At 58.6% G+C, this 22,342-nt stretch overlaps 1 protein-coding gene across 2 annotated transcripts in view; it reads right to left on the bottom strand.

Annotated features, from left to right (window-relative positions):
• Positions 1-268: 268 nt before the first annotated feature.
• The window catches only part of GCKR (glucokinase regulator), a 131,975-nt gene continuing 109,901 nt past the window's right edge, over positions 269-22,342 (bottom strand). For both annotated transcript variants that reach the window (XM_069768178.1, XM_069768179.1), the window contains one exon: positions 269-539. In XM_069768178.1, the coding sequence (XP_069624279.1) occupies positions 372-539 (168 nt within the window). In that variant the 3' untranslated portion in view covers positions 269-371. The remainder of the gene's footprint in view (positions 540-22,342) is intronic.

The raw sequence follows: 22,342 nt of genomic DNA, 5'->3' as shown, positions 1-22,342 counted from the left end.
GCTGCTTGTGGAGCTGCGGGTTCAGAGCTCAGGACAGCTCCTCCGGGACGCTCCTCTAATTCCCTGTCACTGAACTACAACTCCCAGCATGCTCTGTGCCCCCCGCAAGCCCCGGAGGATACATAACCTGCCCGCGGAGGTCAGCAGATCATGACTACACGGTGACGGTTGTGTTGTCTGTTGCCATGGAAACAGATGCCTGGTTTTGTACTTTGACTCCTCTTACTATTCAGTCCGGCTGCTGTCAGATCATGTGATCAGTTCCTGTCTTCTGATTGGTGCACAATTTGATTCAATTTACACAATTTTTAATAAAGATAAAAAAAAAATTATAAAAATGCCGTGAGGAGTCTGCGATGGATCCCGGGAATCTATCGGCTGCGTCCCGCCGTCTCCGCACTCTCCGCCACACGCTTCCTGCCTGGGACGCTGTGAGAAGCTTCGATGGCCGCCCGTATGCTCTCGGATGACTCCAGACGTGTCCTGGCCTCCGCCACCGAGCAGCTACGTAACAAACTCACAATGGCGACCGGCAGCACCTGTCAGAAAGACAAAGGGTTAATATGTGAGCAGCCAAAATGGAGGGAAGACTCATCCAGAGCTGCACTCACAATTCACCATTATCGCTCACCTCAGTCTAAAGGTACCCTCACACATAACGATTCCGTTAACGAAATCGTTATGTGTGACAGCGACCAACGATCAGGCCCCTGCTGGGTGATCGTTGGTCGCTGGGAATGATCAGGACCTTTATTTGGTCGCTGATCACCCACTGTCATCGCTGGATCGGCGTGTGTGACACCGATCCAGCGATGTGTTCACTGGTAACCAGGGTAAACATCGGGTAACTAAGTGCAGGGCCGCGCTTAGTAACCCGATGTTTACCCTGGTTACAATTGTAAATGTAAAAAAAAAAAAAACACTACATACTTACATTCCGGTGTCTGTCCCCCGGCATCAGCTTCCCTGCACTGTGTCAGCGCCGGCCGGCCGTAAAGCAGACCACAGCGGTGACGTCACCGCTCTGCTTTACGGCCGGCGCTTACACAGTGCAGGGAAGCTGATGCCGGGGGACAGACACCGGAATGTAAGTATGTAGTGTTTGTTTTTTTTTTACTTTTACAATGGTAACCAGGGTAAACATCGGCTTACTAAGCGCGGCCCTGCGCTTGGTAACCCGATGTTTACCCTGGTTACCCGGGGAGTTCGGCATCGTTGGTCGCTGGAGAGCTGTCTGGGTGACAGCTCTCCAGCGACCACACAACGACTTACCAACGATCATGGCCAGGTCGTATCGCTGGTCGTGATCGTTGGTAAATCGTTTAGTGTAACGGTACCTTTACACCCATCATCAGAAGAAGAGGAGGAAGCGCAGCTCCGGCATAGTGCTGGGCGCCATCATGGGGCAACTGTGGCTGGCACTGTGATGGCGTACTCTGGGGTATACGGGGAACTGTGGCTGGCACTCTGATGGTGTACTCTGGGGTATATGGGGGAACTGTGGCTGGTACTGTGATGGCGTACTCTGGGGGATACGGGGAACTGTGGCTGGCACTGTGATGGCGTACTCTGGGGTATATGGGGGAACTGTGGCTGGCACTGTGATGGCGTACTCTGGGGGATACGGGGAACTGTGGCTGGTACTGTGATGGTGTACTCTGGGGGATACGGGGGAACTGTGGCTGGCACTGTGATGGCGTACTCTGGGGGATGCGGGGGAACTGTGGCTGGCACTGTGATGGTGTACTCTGGGGGATACGAGGGAACTGTGGCTGGTACTGTGATGGCGTACTCTGGGAGATACGGGGAACTGTGGCTGGTACTGTGATGGCGTACTCTGGGGGATACGGGGAACTGTGGCTGGTACTGTGATGGTGTACTCTGGGGGATACGGGGGAACTGTGGCTGGCACTGTGATGGTGTACTCTGGGGGATACGGGGAACTGTGGCTGGTACTGTGATGGTGTACTCTGGGGGATACGGGGGAACTGTGGCTGGTACTGTGATGGTGTACTCTGGGGGATACAGGGAACTGTGGTTGGCACTGTGATGGCGTACTCTGGGGGATACGGGGGAACTGTGGCTGGCACTGTGATGGCGTACTCTGGGGGATACGGGGGAACTGTGGCTGGCACTGTGATGGCGTACTCTGGGGTAAATGGGGGAACTGTGGCTGGCACTGTGATGGCGTACTCTGGGGGATACGGGGGAACTGTGGCTGGCACTGTGATGGCGTACTCTGGGGGATACGGGGGAACTGTGGCTGGCACTGTGATGGCGTACTCTGGGGGATACGGGGGAACTGTGGCTGGCACTGTGATGGCGTACTCTGGGGTAAATGGGGGAACTGTGGTTGGCACAGTGATGGCGTACTCTGGGGGATACGGGGGAACTGTGGCTGGCACTGTGATGGCGTACTCTGGGGGATACGGGGGAACTGTGGCTGGCACTGTGATGGCGTACTCTGGGGTAAATGGGGGAACTGTGGCTGGCACTGTGATGGCGTACTCTGGGGGATACGGGAAACTGTGGCTGGTACTGTGATGGCGTACTCTGGGGGATATGGGGGAACTGTGGCTGGCACTGTGATGGCGTACTCTGGGGGATACGGGAAACTGTGGCTGGTACTGTGATGGCGTACTCTGGGGGATACGGGGGAACTGTGGCTGGCACTGTGATGGCGTACTCTGGGGGATACGGGGGAACTGTGGCTGGCACTGTGATGGCGTACTCTGGGGTAAATGGGGGATCTGTGGCAGGCACTGTGATGGCGTACTCTGGGGGATACGGGGAACTGTGGCTGGTACTGTGATGGCGTACTCTGGGGTATATGGGGGAACTGTGGCTGGCACTGTGATGGCGTACTCTGGGGGATACGAGGGAACTGTGGCTGGCACTGTGATGGTGTACTCTGGGGGATACGGGGAACTGTGGCTGGTACTGTGATGGCGTACTCTGGGGTATATGGGGGAACTGTGGCTGGCACTGTGATGGCATACTCTGGGGGATACGGGGGAACTGTGGCTGGCACTGTGATGGCGTACTCTGGGGGATACGAGGGAACTGTGGCTGGCACTGTGATGGTGTACTCTGGGGGATACGGGGGAACTGTGGCTGGTACTGTGATGGCGTACTCTGGGGGATACGAGGGAACTGTGGCTGGTACTCTGATGGCGTACTCTGGGGGATACGGGGAACTGTGGCTGGCACTGTGATGGCGTACTCTGGTGGATACGGGGAACTGTGGCTGGCACTGTGATGGTGTACTCTGGAGGATATGGGGGAACTGTGGCTGGCACTGTGATGGCGTACTCTGGTGGATACGGGGAACTGTGGCTGGCACTGTGATGGCGTACTCTGGGGATATGGGGGAACTGTGGCTGGTACTGTGATGGCGTACTCTGGGGTAAATGGGGGATCTGTGGCTGGCACTGTGATGGTGTACTCTGGGGGATACGGGGAACTGTGGCTGGTACTGTGATGGCGTACTCTGGGGTATATGGGGGAACTGTGGCTGGCACTGTGATGGCGTACTCTGGGGGATACGAGGGAACTGTGGCTGGCACTGTGATGGTGTACTCTGGGGTATACGGGGGAACTGTGGCTGGTACTGTGATGGCGTACTCTGGGGGATACGGGGGAACTGTGGCTGGCACTGTGATGGCGTACTCTGGGGGATACGAGGGAACTGTGGCTGGTACTCTGATGGCGTACTCTGGGGGATACGGGGAACTGTGGCTGGCACTGTGATGGCGTACTCTGGGGTAAATGGGGGATCTGTGGCTGGCACTGTGATGGCGTACTCTGGGGGATATGGGGGAACTGTGGCTGGCACTGTGATGGCGTACTCTGGGGGATACGGGGAACTGTGGCTGGCACTGTGATGGTGTACTCTGGGGGATACGGGGAACTGTGGCTGGTACTGTGATGGTGTACTCTGGGGTATACGGGGGAACTGTGGCTGGCACTGTGATGGCGTACTCTGGGGGATACGAGGGAACTGTGGCTGGTACTCTGATGGCGTACTCTGGGGGATACGGGGAACTGTGGCTGGCACTGTGATGGCGTACTCTGGGGTAAATGGGGGAACTGTGGCTGGCACTGTGATGGCGTACTCTGGGGGATACGGGGAACTGTGGCTGGTACTGTGATGGCGTACTCTAGGGGATACGGGGGAACTGTGGCTGGTACTGTGATGGCGTACTCTAGGGGATACGGGGGAACTGTGGCTGGTACTGTGATGGCGTACTCTGGGGTATACGGGGGAACTGTGGCTGGCACTCTGATGGCGTACTCTGGGGTATACGGGGGAACAGTGGCTGGCACTGTGATGGTGTACTCTGGGGGATGCGGGGGAACTGTGGCTGGCACTGTGATGGCGTACTCTGGGGGATATGGGGGAACAGTGGCTGGCACTGTGATGGCGTACTCTGGGGGATATGGGGGAACTGTGGCTGGCACTGTGATGGTGTACTCTGGTGGATACGGGGAACTGTGGCTGGCACTGTGATGGCGTACTCTGGGGGATATGGAGGAACTGTGGCTGGCAGTGTGATGGTGTACTCTGGGGGATGCGGGGGAACTGTGGCTGGCACTGTGATGGCGTACTCTGGGGGATACGGGGGAACAGTGGCTGGTACTGTGATGGCGTACTCTGGGGGATATGGGGGAACTGTGGCTGGCACTGTGATGGCGTACTCTGGGGTATATGGGGGAAATGTGGCTGGCACTGTGATGGCGTACTCTGGGGATACGGGGGAACTGTGGCTGGCACTGTGATGGCGTACTCTGGGGTATATGGGGGATCTGTGGCTGGCACTGTGATGGCGTACTCTGGGGGATACGCGGAACTGTGGCTGGCACTGTGATGGCGTACTCTGGGGTATATGGGGGATCTGTGGCTGGCACTGTGATGGCGTACTCTGGGGGATACGGGGAACTGTGGCTGGTACTGTGATGGCGTACTCTGGGGTATATGGGGGAACTGTGGCTGGCACTGTGATGGCGTACTCTGGGGGATACGAGGGAACTGTGGCTGGTACTCTGATGGCGTACTCTGGGGTAAATGGGGGATCTGTGGCTGGCACTGTGATGGCGTACTCTGGGGGATACGGGGAACTGTGGCTGGTACTGTGATGGCGTACTCTGGGGTATATGGGGGAACTGTGGCTGGCACTGTGATGGCGTACTCTGGGGGATACGAGGGAACTGTGGCTGGCACTGTGATGGTGTACTCTGGGGGATACGGGGAACTGTGGCTGGTACTGTGATGGCGTACTCTGGGGTATATGGGGGAACTGTGGCTGGCACTGTGATGGCGTACTCTGGGGGATACGGGGGAACTGTGGCTGGTACTGTGATGGTGTACTCTGGGGGATATGGGGGAACTGTGGCTGGCACTGTGATGGTGTACTCTGGGGGATATGGGGGAACTGTGGCTGGCACTGTGATGGCGTACTCTGGGGATACGGGGGAACTGTGGCTGGCACTGTGATGGCGTACTCTGGGGGATACGGGGGAACTGTGGCTGGCACTGTGATGGCGTACTCTGGGGTATATGGGGGATCTGTGGCTGGCACTGTGATGGCGTACTCTGGGGGATACGCGGAACTGTGGCTGGCACTGTGATGGCGTACTCTGGGGTATATGGGGGATCTGTGGCTGGCACTGTGATGGCGTACTCTGGGGGATACGGGGAACTGTGGCTGGTACTGTGATGGCGTACTCTGGGGTATATGGGGGAACTGTGGCTGGCACTGTGATGGCGTACTCTGGGGGATACGAGGGAACTGTGGCTGGTACTCTGATGGCGTACTCTGGGGTAAATGGGGGATCTGTGGCTGGCACTGTGATGGCGTACTCTGGGGGATACGGGGAACTGTGGCTGGTACTGTGATGGCGTACTCTGGGGTATATGGGGGAACTGTGGCTGGCACTGTGATGGCGTACTCTGGGGGATACGAGGGAACTGTGGCTGGTACTCTGATGGCGTACTCTGGGGTAAATGGGGGATCTGTGGCTGGCACTGTGATGGCGTACTCTGGGGGATACGGGGAACTGTGGCTGGTACTGTGATGGTGTACTCTGGGGTATATGGGGGAACTGTGGCTGGCACTGTGATGGTGTACTCTGGGGTATATGGGGGAACTGTGGCTGGCACTGTGATGGCGTACTCTGGGGGATACGAGGGAACTGTGGCTGGTACTCTGATGGCGTACTCTGGGGTATACGGGGGAACTGTGGCTGGTACTGTGATGGCGTACTCTGGTGGATACGGGGGAACTGTGGCTGGCACTGTGATGGTGTACTCTGGGGTATATGGGGGAACTGTGGCTGGCACTGTGATGGCGTACTCTGGGGGATACGAGGGAACTGTGGCTGGTACTGTGATGGTGTACTCTGGGGTATATGGGGGAACTGTGGCTGGCACTGTGATGGCCTACTCTGGGGTATATGGGGGAACTGTGGCTGGCACTGTGATGGCGTACTCTGGGGGATATGGGGAACTGTGGCTGGCACTGTGATGGCGTACTCTGGGGTAAATGGGGGATCTGTGGCTGGCACTGTGATGGCGTACTCTGGGGTATATGGGGGAACTGTGGCTGGCACTGTGATGGCGTACTCTGGGGGATACGGGGGAACTGTGGCTGGCACTGTGATGGTGTACTCTGGGGGATGCGGGGGAACTGTGGCTGGCACTGTGATGGTGTACTCTGGGGGATGCGGGGGAACTGTGGCTGGCACTGTGATGGCGTACTCTGGGGGATACGGGGAACTGTGGCTGGCACTGTGATGGTGTACTCTGGTGGATACGGGGAACTGTGGCTGGCACTGTGATGGCGTACTCTGGGGGATATGGAGGAACTGTGGCTGGTACTGTGATGGCGTACTCTGGGGGATATGGAGGAACTGTGGCTGGCACTGTGATGGTGTACTCTGGGGGATGCGGGGGAACTGTGGCTGGCACTGTGATGGCGTACTCTGGGGGATACGGGGGAACTGTGGCTGGCACTGTGATGGTGTACTCTGGGGGATATGGAGGAACTGTGGCTGGCACTGTGATGGCGTACTCTGGGGGATATGGGGGAACAGTGGCTGGCACTGTGATGGCGTACTCTGGGGGATACGGGGGAACAGTGGCTGGCACTGTGATGGTGTACTCTGGGGGATGCGGGGGAACTGTGGCTGGCACTGTGATGGCGTACTCTGGGGGATATGGAGGAACTGTGGCTGGCACTGTGATGGCGTACTCTGGGGGATACGGGGGAACAGTGGCTGGCACTGTGATGGCGTACTCTGGGGGATACGGGGGAACAGTGGCTGGCACTGTGATGGCGTACTCTGGTGGATACGGGGAACTGTGGCTGGCACTGTGATGGCGTACTCTGGGGGATACGGGGGAACTGTGGCTGGCACTGTGATGGTGTACTCTGGGGGATATGTGAGAACTGTGGCTGGCACTGTGATGGCGTACTCTGGGGGATGCGGGGAACTGTGGCTGGCACTGTGATGGTGTACTCTGGGGGATGCGGGGGAACTGTGGCTGGCACTGTGATGGCGTACTCTGGGGGATACGGGGGAACAGTGGCTGGCACTGTGATGGCGTACTCTGGTGGATACGGGGAACTGTGGCTGGCACTGTGATGGCGTACTCTGGGGGATACGGGGGAACTGTGGCTGGTACTGTGATGGCGTACTCTGGGAGATACGGGGGAACTGTGGCTGGCACTGTGATGGTGTACTCTGGTGGATACGGGGGAACTGTGGCTGGCACTGTGATGGTGTACTCTGGTGGATACGGGGAACTGTGGCTGGCACTGTGATGGTGTACTCTGGGGGATGCGGGGGAACTGTGGCTGGCACTGTGATGGCGTACTCTGGGAGATACGGGGGAACTGTGGCTGGCACTGTGATGGCGTACTCTGGGGGATACGGGGGAACTGTGGCTGGCACTGTGATGGTGTACTCTGGGGGATACGGGGAACTGTGGCTGGCACTGTGATGGTGTACTCTGGTGGATACGGGGAACTGTGGCTGGCACTGTGATGGTGTACTCTGGGGGATGCGGGGGAACTGTGGCTGGCACTGTGATGGCGTACTCTGGTGGATACGGGGAACTGTGGCTGGCACTGTGATGGCGTACTCTGGGGGATGCGGGGGAACTGTGGCTGGCACTGTGATGGCGTACTCTGGTGGATACGGGGAACTGTGGCTGGCACTGTGATGGTGTACTCTGGGGGATACGGGGGAACTGTGGCTGGTACTGTGATGGCGTACTCTGGGGTATATGGGGGAAATGTGGCTGGCACTGTGATGGCGTACTCTGGGGATACGGGGGAACTGTGGCTGGCACTGTGATGGCGTACTCTGGGGGATAAGGGGGAACTGTGGCTGGCACTGTGATGGCGTACTCTGGGGTATATGGGGGAACTGTGGCTGGCACTGTGATGGCGTACTCTGGGGGATACGAGGGAACTGTGGCTGGTACTGTGATGGCGTACTCTGGGGGATACGGGGGAACTGTGGCTGGTACTGTGATGGTGTACTCTAGGGGATACGGGGGAACTGTGGCTGGTACTGTGATGGTGTACTCTGGTGGATATGGGGGAACTGTGGCTGGCGCTGTGATGGTGTACTCTGGGGGATACGAGGGAACTGTGGCTGGCACTGTGATGGCGTACTCTGGGGGATACGCGGAACTGTGGCTGGCACTGTGATGGCGTACTCTGGGGTATATGGGGGAACTGTGGCTGGCACTGTGATGGCGTACTCTGGGGTAAATGGGGGATCTGTGGCTGGCACTGTGATGGCGTACTCTGGGGGATACGAGGGAACTGTGGCTGGCACTGTGATGGCGTACTCTGGGGTAAATGGGGGATCTGTGGCTGGCACTGTGATGGCGTACTCTGGGGGATACGGGGGAACTGTGGCTGGTACTGTGATGGTGTACTCTGGGGGATATGGGGGAACTGTGGCTGGCACTGTGATGGCGTACTCTGGGGGATACGGGGGAACTGTGGCTGGCACTGTGATGGCGTACTCTGGGGGATACGGGGAACTGTGGCTGGTACTGTGATGGTGTACTCTGGGGGATACGGGGGAACTGTGGCTGGCACTGTGATGGCGTACTCTGGGGTATACGGGGGAACTGTGGCTAGTACTGTGATGGCGTACTCTGGTGGATACGGGGAACTGTGGCTGGTACTGTGATGGCGTACTCTGGGGTATATGGGGGAACTGTGGCTGGCACTGTGATGGCGTACTCTGGGGGATATGGGGGAACTGTGGCTGGCACTGTGATGGCGTACTCTGGGGGATACGGGGAACTGTGGCTGGTACTGTGATGGCGTACTCTGGGGTATATGGGGGAACTGTGGCTGGCACTGTGATGGCGTACTTTGGGGGATATGGGGGAACTGTGGCTGGCACTGTGATGGCGTACTCTGGGGGATACGGGGAACTGTGGCTGGTACTGTGATGGCGTACTCTGGGGTATATGGGGGAACTGTGGCTGGCACTGTGATGGCGTACTCTGGGGGATACGGGGAACTGTGGCTGGTACTGTGATGGCGTACTCTGGGGTATATGGGGGAACTGTGGCTGGTACTGTGATGGCGTACTCTGGGGGATATGGGGGAACTGTGGCTGGTACTGTGATGGCGTACTCTGGTGGATATGGGGGAACTGTGGCTGGCACTGTGATGGTGTACTCTGGGGGATACGGGGGAACTGTGGCTGGCACTGTGATGGCGTACTCTGGTGGATATGGGGGAACAGTGGCTGGCACTGTGATGGCGTACTCTGGGGGATATGGAGGAACTGTGGCTGGCACTGTGATGGCGTACTCTGGGGGATATGGGGGAACAGTGGCTGGCACTGTGATGGCGTACTCTGGGGGATACGGGGGAACAGTGGCTGGCACTGTGATGGTGTACTCTGGGGGATGCGGGGGAACTGTGGCTGGCACTGTGATGGCGTACTCTGGGGGATATGGAGGAACTGTGGCTGGTACTGTGATGGTGTACTCTGGGGGATACGGGGAACTGTGGCTGGCACTGTGATGGCGTACTCTGGGGGATACGGGGGAACAGTGGCTGGCACTGTGATGGCGTACTCTGGGGGATACGGGGGAACAGTGGCTGGCACTGTGATGGCGTACTCTGGGGGATACGGGGGAACAGTGGCTGGCACTGTGATGGCGTACTCTGGTGGATACGGGGAACTGTGGCTGGCACTGTGATGGCGTACTCTGGGGGATACGGGGGAACTGTGGCTGGCACTGTGATGGTGTACTCTGGGGGATGCGGGGAACTGTGGCTGGCACTGTGATGGCGTACTCTGGGGGATACGGGGGAACAGTGGCTGGCACTGTGATGGCGTACTCTGGTGGATACGGGGAACTGTGGCTGGCACTGTGATGGCGTACTCTGGGGGATACGGGGGAACTGTGGCTGGCACTGTGATGGCGTACTCTGGGGGATACGGGGGAACAGTGGCTGGCACTGTGATGGCGTACTCTGGGGGATACGGGGGAACAGTGGCTGGCACTGTGATGGCGTACTCTGGTGGATACGGGGAACTGTGGCTGGCACTGTGATGGCGTACTCTGGGGGATATGGGGGAACTGTGGCTGGCACTGTGATGGCGTACTCTGGGGGATACGGGGGAACTGTGGCTGGCACTGTGATGGTGTACTCTGGGGGATGCGGGGAACTGTGGCTGGCACTGTGATGGTGTACTCTGGGGGATGCGGGGGAACTGTGGCTGGCACTGTGATGGCGTACTCTGGGGGATACGGGGGAACAGTGGCTGGCACTGTGATGGCGTACTCTGGGGGATACGGGGGAACAGTGGCTGGCACTGTGATGGCGTACTCTGGTGGATACGGGGAACTGTGGCTGGCACTGTGATGGCGTACTCTGGGGGATACGGGGGAACTGTGGCTGGCACTGTGATGGTGTACTCTGGGGGATGCGGGGAACTGTGGCTGGCACTGTGATGGTGTACTCTGGGGGATGCGGGGGAACTGTGGCTGGCACTGTGATGGCGTACTCTGGGGGATACGGGGGAACAGTGGCTGGCACTGTGATGGCGTACTCTGGTGGATACGGGGAACTGTGGCTGGCACTGTGATGGCGTACTCTGGGGGATACGGGGGAACTGTGGCTGGTACTGTGATGGCGTACTCTGGGAGATACGGGGGAACTGTGGCTGGCACTGTGATGGTGTACTCTGGTGGATACGGGGGAACTGTGGCTGGCACTGTGATGGTGTACTCTGGTGGATACAGGGAACTGTGGCTGGCACTGTGATGGTGTACTCTGGTGGATATGGGGGAACTGTGGCTGGTACTGTGATGGTGTACTCTGGTGGATACGGGGAACTGTGGCTGGCACTGTGATGGTGTACTCTGGTGGATACGGGGAACTGTGGCTGGCACTGTGATGGTGTACTCTGGGGGATGCGGGGGAACTGTGGCTGGTACTGTGATGGTGTACTCTGGGGGATGCGGGGGAACTGTGGCTGGTACTGTGATGGCGTACTCTGGGGGATATGGGGGAACTGTGGCTGGCACTGTGATGGCGTACTCTGGTGGATACGGGGAACTGTGGCTGGCACTGTGATGGCGTACTCTGGGGGATACGGGGGAACTGTGGCTGGTACTGTGATGGCGTACTCTGGGGGATATGGGGGAACTGTGGCTGGCACTGTGATGGCGTACTCTGGGGTATATGGGGGAAATGTGGCTGGCACTGTGATGGCGTACTCTGGGGATACGGGGGAACTGTGGCTGGCACTGTGATGGCGTACTCTGGGGGATAAGGGGGAACTGTGGCTGGCACTGTGATGGCGTACTCTGGGGTATATGGGGGAACTGTGGCTGGCACTGTGATGGCGTACTCTGGGGGATACGAGGGAACTGTGGCTGGTACTGTGATGGCGTACTCTGGGGGATACGGGGGAACTGTGGCTGGTACTGTGATGGTGTACTCTAGGGGATACGGGGGAACTGTGGCTGGTACTGTGATGGTGTACTCTGGTGGATATGGGGGAACTGTGGCTGGCGCTGTGATGGTGTACTCTGGGGGATACGCGGAACTGTGGCTGGCACTGTGATGGTGTACTCTAGGGGATACGGGGGAACTGTGGCTGGCACTGTGATGGCGTACTCTGGGGGATACGAGGGAACTGTGGCTGGCACTGTGATGGTGTACTCTGGGGGATACGCGGAACTGTGGCTGGCACTGTGATGGCGTACTCTGGGGTATATGGGGGAACTGTGGCTGGCACTGTGATGGCGTACTCTGGGGTAAATGGGGGATCTGTGGCTGGCACTGTGATGGCGTACTCTGGGGGATACGAGGGAACTGTGGCTGGCACTGTGATGGCGTACTCTGGGGTAAATGGGGGATCTGTGGCTGGCACTGTGATGGCGTACTCTGGGGTATATGGGGGAACTGTGGCTGGCACTGTGATGGCGTACTCTGGGGTAAATGGGGGATCTGTGGCTGGCACTGTGATGGCGTACTCTGGGGGATACGAGGGAACTGTGGCTGGCACTGTGATGGCGTACTCTGGGGTAAATGGGGGATCTGTGGCTGGCACTGTGATGGTGTACTCTGGGAGATACGGGGGAACTGTGGCTGGCACTGTGATGGCGTACTCTGGGGGATACGGGGGAACTGTGGCTGGCACTGTGATGGTGTACTCTGGTGGATACGGGGAACTGTGGCTGGCACTGTGATGGTGTACTCTGGGGGATGCGGGGGAACTGTGGCTGGTACTGTGATGGCGTACTCTGGGGGATATGGGGGAACTGTGGCTGGCACTGTGATGGCGTACTCTGGTGGATACGGGGAACTGTGGCTGGCACTGTGATGGTGTACTCTGGGGGATACGGGGGAACTGTGGCTGGTACTGTGATGGCGTACTCTGGGGGATATGGGGGAACTGTGGCTGGCACTGTGATGGCGTACTCTGGTGGATACGGGGAACTGTGGCTGGCACTGTGATGGCGTACTCTGGGGGATACGGGGGAACTGTGGCTGGCACTGTGATGGCGTACTCTGGGGTATATGGGGGAAATGTGGCTGGCACTGTGATGGCGTACTCTGGGGATACGGGGGAACTGTGGCTGGCACTGTGATGGCGTACTCTGGGGGATAAGGGGGAACTGTGGCTGGCACTGTGATGGCGTACTCTGGGGTATATGGGGGAACTGTGGCTGGCACTGTGATGGCGTACTCTGGGGGATACGAGGGAACTGTGGCTGGTACTGTGATGGCGTACTCTGGGGGATACGGGGGAACTGTGGCTGGTACTGTGATGGTGTACTCTGGTGGATATGGGGGAACTGTGGCTGGCGCTGTGATGGTGTACTCTGGGGGATACGAGGGAACTGTGGCTGGCACTGTGATGGTGTACTCTGGGGGATACGCGGAACTGTGGCTGGCACTGTGATGGCGTACTCTGGGGTATATGGGGGAACTGTGGCTGGCACTGTGATGGCGTACTCTGGGGTAAATGGGGGATCTGTGGCTGGCACTGTGATGGCGTACTCTGGGGGATACGAGGGAACTGTGGCTGGCACTGTGATGGCGTACTCTAGGGGATACGGGGGAACTGTGGCTGGTACTGTGATGGTGTACTCTGGTGGATATGGGGGAACTGTGGCTGGCGCTGTGATGGTGTACTCTGGGGGATACGAGGGAACTGTGGCTGGCACTGTGATGGTGTACTCTGGGGGATACGCGGAACTGTGGCTGGCACTGTGATGGCGTACTCTGGGGTATATGGGGGAACTGTGGCTGGCACTGTGATGGCGTACTCTGGGGTAAATGGGGGATCTGTGGCTGGCACTGTGATGGCGTACTCTGGGGGATACGAGGGAACTGTGGCTGGCACTGTGATGGCGTACTCTGGGGTAAATGGGGGATCTGTGGCTGGCACTGTGATGGCGTACTCTGGGGGATACGGGGGAACTGTGGCTGGTACTGTGATGGTGTACTCTGGGGGATATGGGGGAACTGTGGCTGGCACTGTGATGGTGTACTCTGGGGGATATGGGGGAACTGTGGCTGGCACTGTGATGGCGTACTCTGGGGGATACGGGGGAACTGTGGCTGGCACTGTGATGGCGTACTCTGGGGGATACGGGGGAACTGTGGCTGGCACTGTGATGGCATACTCTGGGGGATACGAGGGAACTGTGGCTGGTACTGTGATGGTGTACTCTGGGGGATACGGGGGAACTGTGGCTGGCACTGTGATGGCGTACTCTGGGGGATACGGGGAACTGTGGCTGGCACTGTGATGGTGTACTCTGGGGGATACGGGGGAACTGTGGCTGGCACTGTGATGGCGTACTCTGGGGTATACGGGGGAACTGTGGCTAGTACTGTGATGGCGTACTCTGGTGGATACGGGGAACTGTGGCTGGTACTGTGATGGCGTACTCTGGGGTATATGGGGGAACTGTGGCTGGCACTGTGATGGCGTACTCTGGGGGATATGGGGGAACTGTGGCTGGCACTGTGATGGCGTACTCTGGGGGATACGGGGAACTGTGGCTGGTACTGTGATGGCGTACTCTGGGGTATATGGGGGAACTGTGGCTGGCACTGTGATGGCGTACTCTGGGGGATATGGGGGAACTGTGGCTGGCACTGTGATGGCGTACTCTGGGGGATACGGGGAACTGTGGCTGGTACTGTGATGGCGTACTCTGGGGTATATGGGGGAACTGTGGCTGGCACTGTGATGGCGTACTCTGGGGGATACGGGGAACTGTGGCTGGTACTGTGATGGCGTACTCTGGGGTATATGGGGGAACTGTGGCTGGTACTGTGATGGCGTACTCTGGTGGATATGGGGGAACTGTGGCTGGCACTGTGATGGCGTACTCTGGGGGATATGGGGGAACTGTGGCTGGTACTGTGATGGCGTACTCTGGTGGATATGGGGGAACTGTGGCTGGCACTGTGATGGTGTACTCTGGGGGATACGGGGGAACTGTGGCTGGCACTGTGATGGCGTACTCTGGTGGATATGGGGGAACTGTGGCTGGTACTGTGATGGCGTACTCTGGGGTATATGGGGGAACTGTGGCTGGCACTGTGATGGTGTACTCTGGGGTATATGGGGGAACTGTGGCTGGCACTGTGATGGTGTACTCTGGTGGATATGGGGGAACTGTGGCTGGTACTGTGATGGCGTACTCTGGTGGATATGGGGGAACTGTGGCTGGCACTGTGATGGCGTACTCTGGGGGATACGGGGAACTGTGGCTGGTACTGTGATGGTGTACTCTGGGGGATACGGGGGAACTGTGGCTGGTACTGTGATGGTGTACTCTGGTGGATATGGGGGAACTGTGGCTGGTACTGTGATGGCGTACTCTGGTGGATATGGGGGAACTGTGGCTGGTACTGTGATGGCGTACTCTGGGGGATACGGGGGAACTGTGGCTGGTACTGTGATGGTGTACTCTGGTGGATATGGGGGAACTGTGGCTGGTACTGTGATGGCGTACTCTGGGGGATACGGGGAACTGTGGCTGGTACTGTGATGGCGTACTCTGGGGGATACGGGGAACTGTGGCTGGTACTGTGATGGTGTACTCTGGGGGATACGGGGAACTGTGGCTGGTACTGTGATGGTGTACTCTGGGGGATACGGGGGAACTGTGGCTGGCACTGTGATGGCGTACTCTGGGGGATACGGGGGAACTGTGGCTGGCACTGTGATGGCGTACTCTGGTGGATATGGGGGAACTGTGGCTGGTACTGTGATGGCGTACTCTGGTGGATATGGGGGAACTGTGGCTGGTACTGTGATGGCGTACTCTGGTGGATATGGGGGAACTGTGGCTGGTACTGTGATGGCGTACTCTGGGGGATACGGGGAACTGTGGCTGGTACTGTGATGGTGTATTCTGGGGGATACGGGGGAACTGTGGCTGGCACTGTGATGGTGTACTCTGGGGGATATGGGAGAACTGTGGCTGGTACTGTGATGGCGTACTCTGGTGGATATGGGGGAACTGTGGCTGGTACTGTGATGGCGTACTCTGGGGGATACGGGGAACTGTGGCTGGTACTGTGATGGTGTATTCTGGGGGATACGGGGGAACTGTGGCTGGCACTGTGATGGTGTACTCTGGGGGATACGGGGAACTGTGGCTGGTACTGTGATGGTGTACTCTGGGGGATACGGGGGAACTGTGGCTGGCACTGTGATGGCGTACTCTGGGGGATACGGGGGAACTGTGGCTGGCACTGTGATGGCGTACTCTGGGGGATACGGGGGAACTGTGGCTGGCACTGTGATGGCGTACTCTGGGGGATACGGGGGAACTGTGGCTGGCACTGTGATGGCGTACTCTGGGGGATACGGGGAACTGTGGCTGGTACTGTGATGGAGTACTCTGGGGGATACGGGGGAACTGTGGCTGGCACTGTGATGGCGTACTCTGGGGTAAATGGGGGATCTGTGGCTGGCACTGTGATGGCGTACTCTGGGGGATACGGGGGAACTGTGGCTGGCACTGTGATGGCGTACTCTGGTGGATACGGGGAACTGTGGCTGGCACTGTGATGGCGTACTCTGGGGGATACGGGGGAACTGTGGCTGGCACTGTGATGGCGTACTCTGGTGGATACGGGGAACTGTGGCTGGCACTGTGATGGCGTACTCTGGGGGATACGGGGGAACTGTGGCTGGCACTGTGATGGCGTACTCTGGGGGATGCGGGGGAACTGTGGCTGGCACTGTGATGGCGTACTCTGGGGTATATGGGGGAAATGTGGCTGGCACTGTGATGGCGTACTCTGGGGGATACGGGGGAACTGTGGCTGGCACTGTGATGGCGTACTCTGGGGGATAAGGGGAACTGTGGCTGGCACTGTGATGGTGTACTCTGGGGTATATGGGGGAAATGTGGCTGGCACTGTGATGGCGTACTCTGGGGATACGGGGGAACTGTGGCTGGCACTGTGATGGCGTACTCTGGGGGATAAGGGGGAACTGTGGCTGGTACTGTGATGGTGTACTCTGGGGGATACGCGGAACTGTGGCTGGCACTGTGATGGCGTACTCTGGTGGATATGGGGGAACTGTGGCTGGCACTGTGATGGCGTACTCTGGGGGATACGCGGAACTGTGGCTGGCACTGTGATGGCGTACTCTGGGGGATACGCGGAACTGTGGCTGGTACTGTGATGGCGTACTCTGGTGGATACGGGGGAACTGTGGCTGGCACTGTGATGGTGTACTCTGGGGGATACGAGGGAACTGTGGCTGGCACTGTGATGGCGTACTCTGGGGTATATGGGGGAACTGTGGCTGGTACTGTGATGGCGTACTCTGGGGGATATGGGGAACTGTGGCTGGCACTGTGATGGCGTACTCTGGGGTATATGGGGGAACTGTGGCTGGCACTGTGATGGCGTACTCTGGGGGATACGGGGGAACTGTGGCTGGCACTGTGATGGCGTACTCTGGGGGATACAGGGGAACTGTGGCTGGCACTGTGATGGCGTACTCTGGGGGATACGGGGGAACAGTGGCTGGCACTGTGATGGCGTACTCTGGGGGATACGGGGGAACTGTGGCTGGCACTGTGATGGCGTACTCTGGGGTATATGGGGGAACTGTGGCTGGTACTGTGATGGCGTACTCTGGGGGATACGGTGAACTGTGGCTGGCACTGTGATGGCGTACTCTGGGGGATACGGGGAACTGTGGCTGGCACTGTGATGGCGTACTGTGGGGTATATGGGGGAACTGTGGCTGGTACTGTGATGGCGTACTCTGGGGGATACGGTGAACTGTGGCTGGCACTGTGATGGCGTACTCTGGGGTATATGGGGGAACTGTGGCTGGTACTGTGATGGCGTACTCTGGGGGATACGGGGAACTGTGGCTGGCACTGTGATGGCGTACTCTGGGGGATACGGGGAACTGTGGCTGGTACTGTGATGGCGTACTCTGGGGTATACGGGGGAACTGTGGCTGGTACTGTGATGGCGTACTCTGGGGGATACGGGGGAACTGTGGTTGGCACTGTGATGGTGTACTCTGGTGGATACGGGGAACTGTGGCTGGCACTGTGATGGCGTACTCTGGGGTATACGGGGGAACTGTGGCTGGCACTGTGATGGCGTACTCTGGGGGATACGGGGGAACAGTGGCTGGCACTGTGATGGTGTACTCTGGTGGATACGGGGAACTGTGGCTGGCACTGTGATGGCGTACTCTGGGGGATACGGGGAACTGTGGCTGGCACTGTGATGGCGTACTCTGGTGGATATGGAGGAACTGTGGCTGGCACTGTGATGGCGTACTCTGGGGGATACGGGGAACTGTGGCTGGCACTGTGATGGCGTACTCTGGGGGATACAGGGAACTGTGGCTGGTACTCTGATGGCGTACTCTGGGGGATATGGGGAACTGTGGCTGGTACTGTGATGGCGTACTCTGGGGGATACAGGGAACTGTGGCTGGTACTCTGATGGCGTACTCTGGGGGATACGGGGAACTGTGGCTGGCACTGTGATGGTGTACTCTGGGGGATACGGGGAACTGTGGCTGGCACTGTGATGGCGTACTCTGGGGGATACGGGGGAACTGTGGCTGGCACTGTGATGGAGTACTCTGGGGGATACGGGGGAACTGTGGCTGGCACTGTGATGGTGTACTCTGGGGGATACGGGGAACTGTGGCTGGCACTGTGATGGCGTACTCTGGGGGATACGGGGAACTGTGGCTGGCACTGTGATGGTGTACTCTGGGGGATATGGGGAACTGTGGCTGGCACTGTGATGGCGTACTCTGGGGGATACAGGGAACTGTGGCTGGTACTGTGATGGCGTACTCTGGGGGATACGGGGAACTGTGGCTGGCACTGTGATGGTGTACTCTGGGGGATATGGGGAACTGTGGCTGGCACTGTGATGGCGTACTCTGGGGGATACAGGGAACTGTGGCTGGCACTGTGATGGCGTACTCTGGGGGATACAGGGAACTGTGGCTGGCACTGTGATGGCGTACTCTGGGGGATACGGGGAACTGTGGCTGGCACTGTGATGGTGTACTCTGGGGGATACAGGGGAACTGTGGCTGGCACTGTGATGGCGTACTCTGGGGGATACGGGGAACTGTGGCTGGCACTGTGATGGCGTACTCTGGGGGATACGGGGAACTGTGGCTGGCACTGTGATGGTGTACTCTGGGGGATACAGGGAACTGTGGCTGGCACTGTGATGGCGTACTCTGGGGGATACGGGGAACTGTGGCTGGCACTGTGATGGTGTACTCTGGGGGATACAGGGGAACTGTGGCTGGCACTGTGATGGCGTACTCTGGGGGATACGGGGAACTGTGGCTGGCACTGTGATGGTGTACTCTGGGGGATACGGGGAACTGTGGCTGGCACTGTGATGGCGTACTCTGGGGGATACGGGGAACTGTGGCTGGCACTGTGATGGTGTACTCTGGGGGATATGGGGAACTGTGGCTGGCACTGTGATGGCGTACTCTGGGGGATACGGGGGAACTGTGGCTGGTACTGTGATGGTGTACTCTGAGGGATACGAGGGAACTGTGGCTGGTACTGTGATGGCGTACTCTGGGGTATATGGGGGAACTGTGGCTGGCACTGTGATGGCGTACTCTGGGGGATGCGGGGGAACTGTGGCTGGCACTGTGATGGTGTACTCTGGGGGATACGAGGGAACTGTGGCTGGCACTGTGATGGCGTACTCTGGGGTATATGGGGGAACTGTGGCTGGCACTGTGATGGCGTACTCTGGGAGATACGGGGAACTGTGGCTGGCACTGTGATGGCGTACTCTGGGGGATGCGGGGGAACTGTGGCTGGCACTGTGATGGCGTACTCTGGGGGATGCGGGGGAACTGTGGCTGGCACTGTGATGGCGTACTCTGGGGGATACGGGGGAACTGTGGCTGGCACTGTGATGGCGTACTCTGGGGGATACGGGGGAACAGTGGCTGGCACTGTGATGGTGTACTCTGGGGGATACGGGGAACTGTGGCTGGCACTGTGATGGCGTACTCTGGGGGATACAGGGAACTGTGGCTGGCACTGTGATGGCGTACTCTGGGGGATACGGGGAACTGTGGCTGGCACTGTGATGGCGTACTCTGGGGGATATGGGAAACTGTGGCTGGCACTGTGATGGCGTACTGTGGGGGATACGGGGAACTGTGGCTGGTACTGTGATGGCGTACTCTGGGGGATACGGGGGAACTGTGGCTGGTACTGTGATGGTGTACTCTGGGGGATACAGGGGAACTGTGGCTGGCACTGTGATGGCGTACTCTGGGGAATACGGGGGAACTGTGGCTGGCACTGTGATGGCGTACTCTGGGGGATACGAGGGAACTGTGGCTGGTACTGTGATGGTGTACTCTGGGGGATACGGGGAACTGTGGCTGGCACTGTGATGGCGTACTCTGGGGTATACGGGGGAACTGTGGCTGGCACTGTGATGGCGTACTCTGGGGGATACGAGGGAACTGTGGCTGGTACTGTGATGGCGTACTCTGGGGGATACGGGGAACTGTGGCTGGCACTGTGATGGCGCACTCTGGGGGATACAGGGGAACTGTGGCTGGTACTGTGATGGCGTACTCTGGGGGATACGGGGAACTGTGGCTAGCACTGTGATGGCGTACTCTGGGGGATACAGGGGAACTGTGGCTGGTACTGTGATGGCGTACTCTGGGGGATACGGGGGAACAGTGGCTGGCACTGTGATGGCGTACTCTGGGGGATATGGGGGAACTGTGGCTGGCACTGTGATGGCGTACTCTGGAGGATATGGGGAACTGTGGCTGGTACTGTGATGGCGTAATCTGGGGGATACAGGGAACTGTGGCTGGTACTGTGATGGCGTACTCTGGGGGATACGGGGGAACTGTGGCTGGTTCTGTGATGGCGTACTCTGGGGGATATGGGGGAACTGTGGCTGGCACTGTGATGGCGTACTCTGGGGGATACAGGGAACTGTGGCTGGCACTGTGATGGCGTACTCTGGGGGATACGGGGAACTGTGGCTGGTACTGCGATGGCGTACTCTGGGGGATACAGGGGAACTGTGGCTGGTACTGTGATGGCGTACTCTGGGGATACGGGGGAACTGTGGCTGGCACTGTGATGGTGTACTCTGGGGGATACGGGGGAACTGTGGCTGGCACTGTGATGGCGTACTCTGGGGGATACGAGGGAACTGTGGCTGGTACTGTGATGGCGTACTCTGGGGGATACGGGGAACTGTGGCTGGCACTGTGATGGCGCACTCTGGGGGATACGGGGAACTGTGGCTGGCACTGTGATGGCGTACTCTGGGGGATACGGGGAACTGTGGCTGGCACTGTGATGGTGTACTCTGGGAGATACGGGGAACTGTGGCTGGCACTGTGATGGTGTACTCTGGGGGATACGGGGAACTGTGGCTGGCACTGTGATGGCGTACTCTGGGGTATATGGGGGAAATGTGGCTGGCACTGTGATGGCGTACTCTGGGGGATACAGGGAACTGTGGCTGGCACTGTGATGGTGTACTCTGGGGGATACGGGGAACTGTGGCTGGCACTGTGATGGCGTACTCTGGGGGATACGGGGAACTGTGGCTGGCACTGTGATGGCGTACTCTGGGGGATACGGGGGAACTGTGGCTGGCACTGTGATGGCGTACTCTGGGGGATATGGGGAACTGTGGCTGGCACTGTGATGGCGTACTCTGGGGGATACGGGGAACTGTGGCTGGCACTGTGATGGCGTACTCTGGGGGATACGGGGAACTGTGGCTGGCACTGTGATGGTGTACTCTGGGGGATACGGGGGAACTGTGGCTGGCACTGTGATGGCGTACTCTGGGGGATATGGGGAACTGTGGCTGGCACTGTGATGGCGTACTCTGGGATATATGGGGGAACTGTGGCTGGCACTGTGATGGCGTACTCTGGGAGATACGGGGAACTGTGGCTGGCACTGTGATGGTGTACTCTGGGGGATACGGGGGAACTGTGGCTGGTACTGTGATGGCGTACTCTGGGGGATACGGGGGAACTGTGGCTGGTACTGTGATGGTGTACTCTGGGGGATATGGGGAACTGTGGCTGGCACTGTGATGGTGTACTCTGGGGGATACAGGGGAACTGTGGCTGGCACTGTGATGGTGTACTCTGGGGATACAGGGGAACTGTGGCTGGTACTGTGATGGTGTACTCTGGGGGATATGGGGAACTGTGGCTGGCACTGTGATGGTGTACTCTGGGGGATATGGGGAACTGTGGCTGGCACTGTGATGGTGTACTC

This window comes from Ranitomeya imitator, chromosome 5, assembly GCF_032444005.1.
Source record: "Ranitomeya imitator isolate aRanImi1 chromosome 5, aRanImi1.pri, whole genome shotgun sequence".
NCBI lineage: Eukaryota > Metazoa > Chordata > Amphibia > Anura > Dendrobatidae > Ranitomeya > Ranitomeya imitator.
This window is presented reverse-complemented; position numbering and strand designations above follow the sequence as displayed.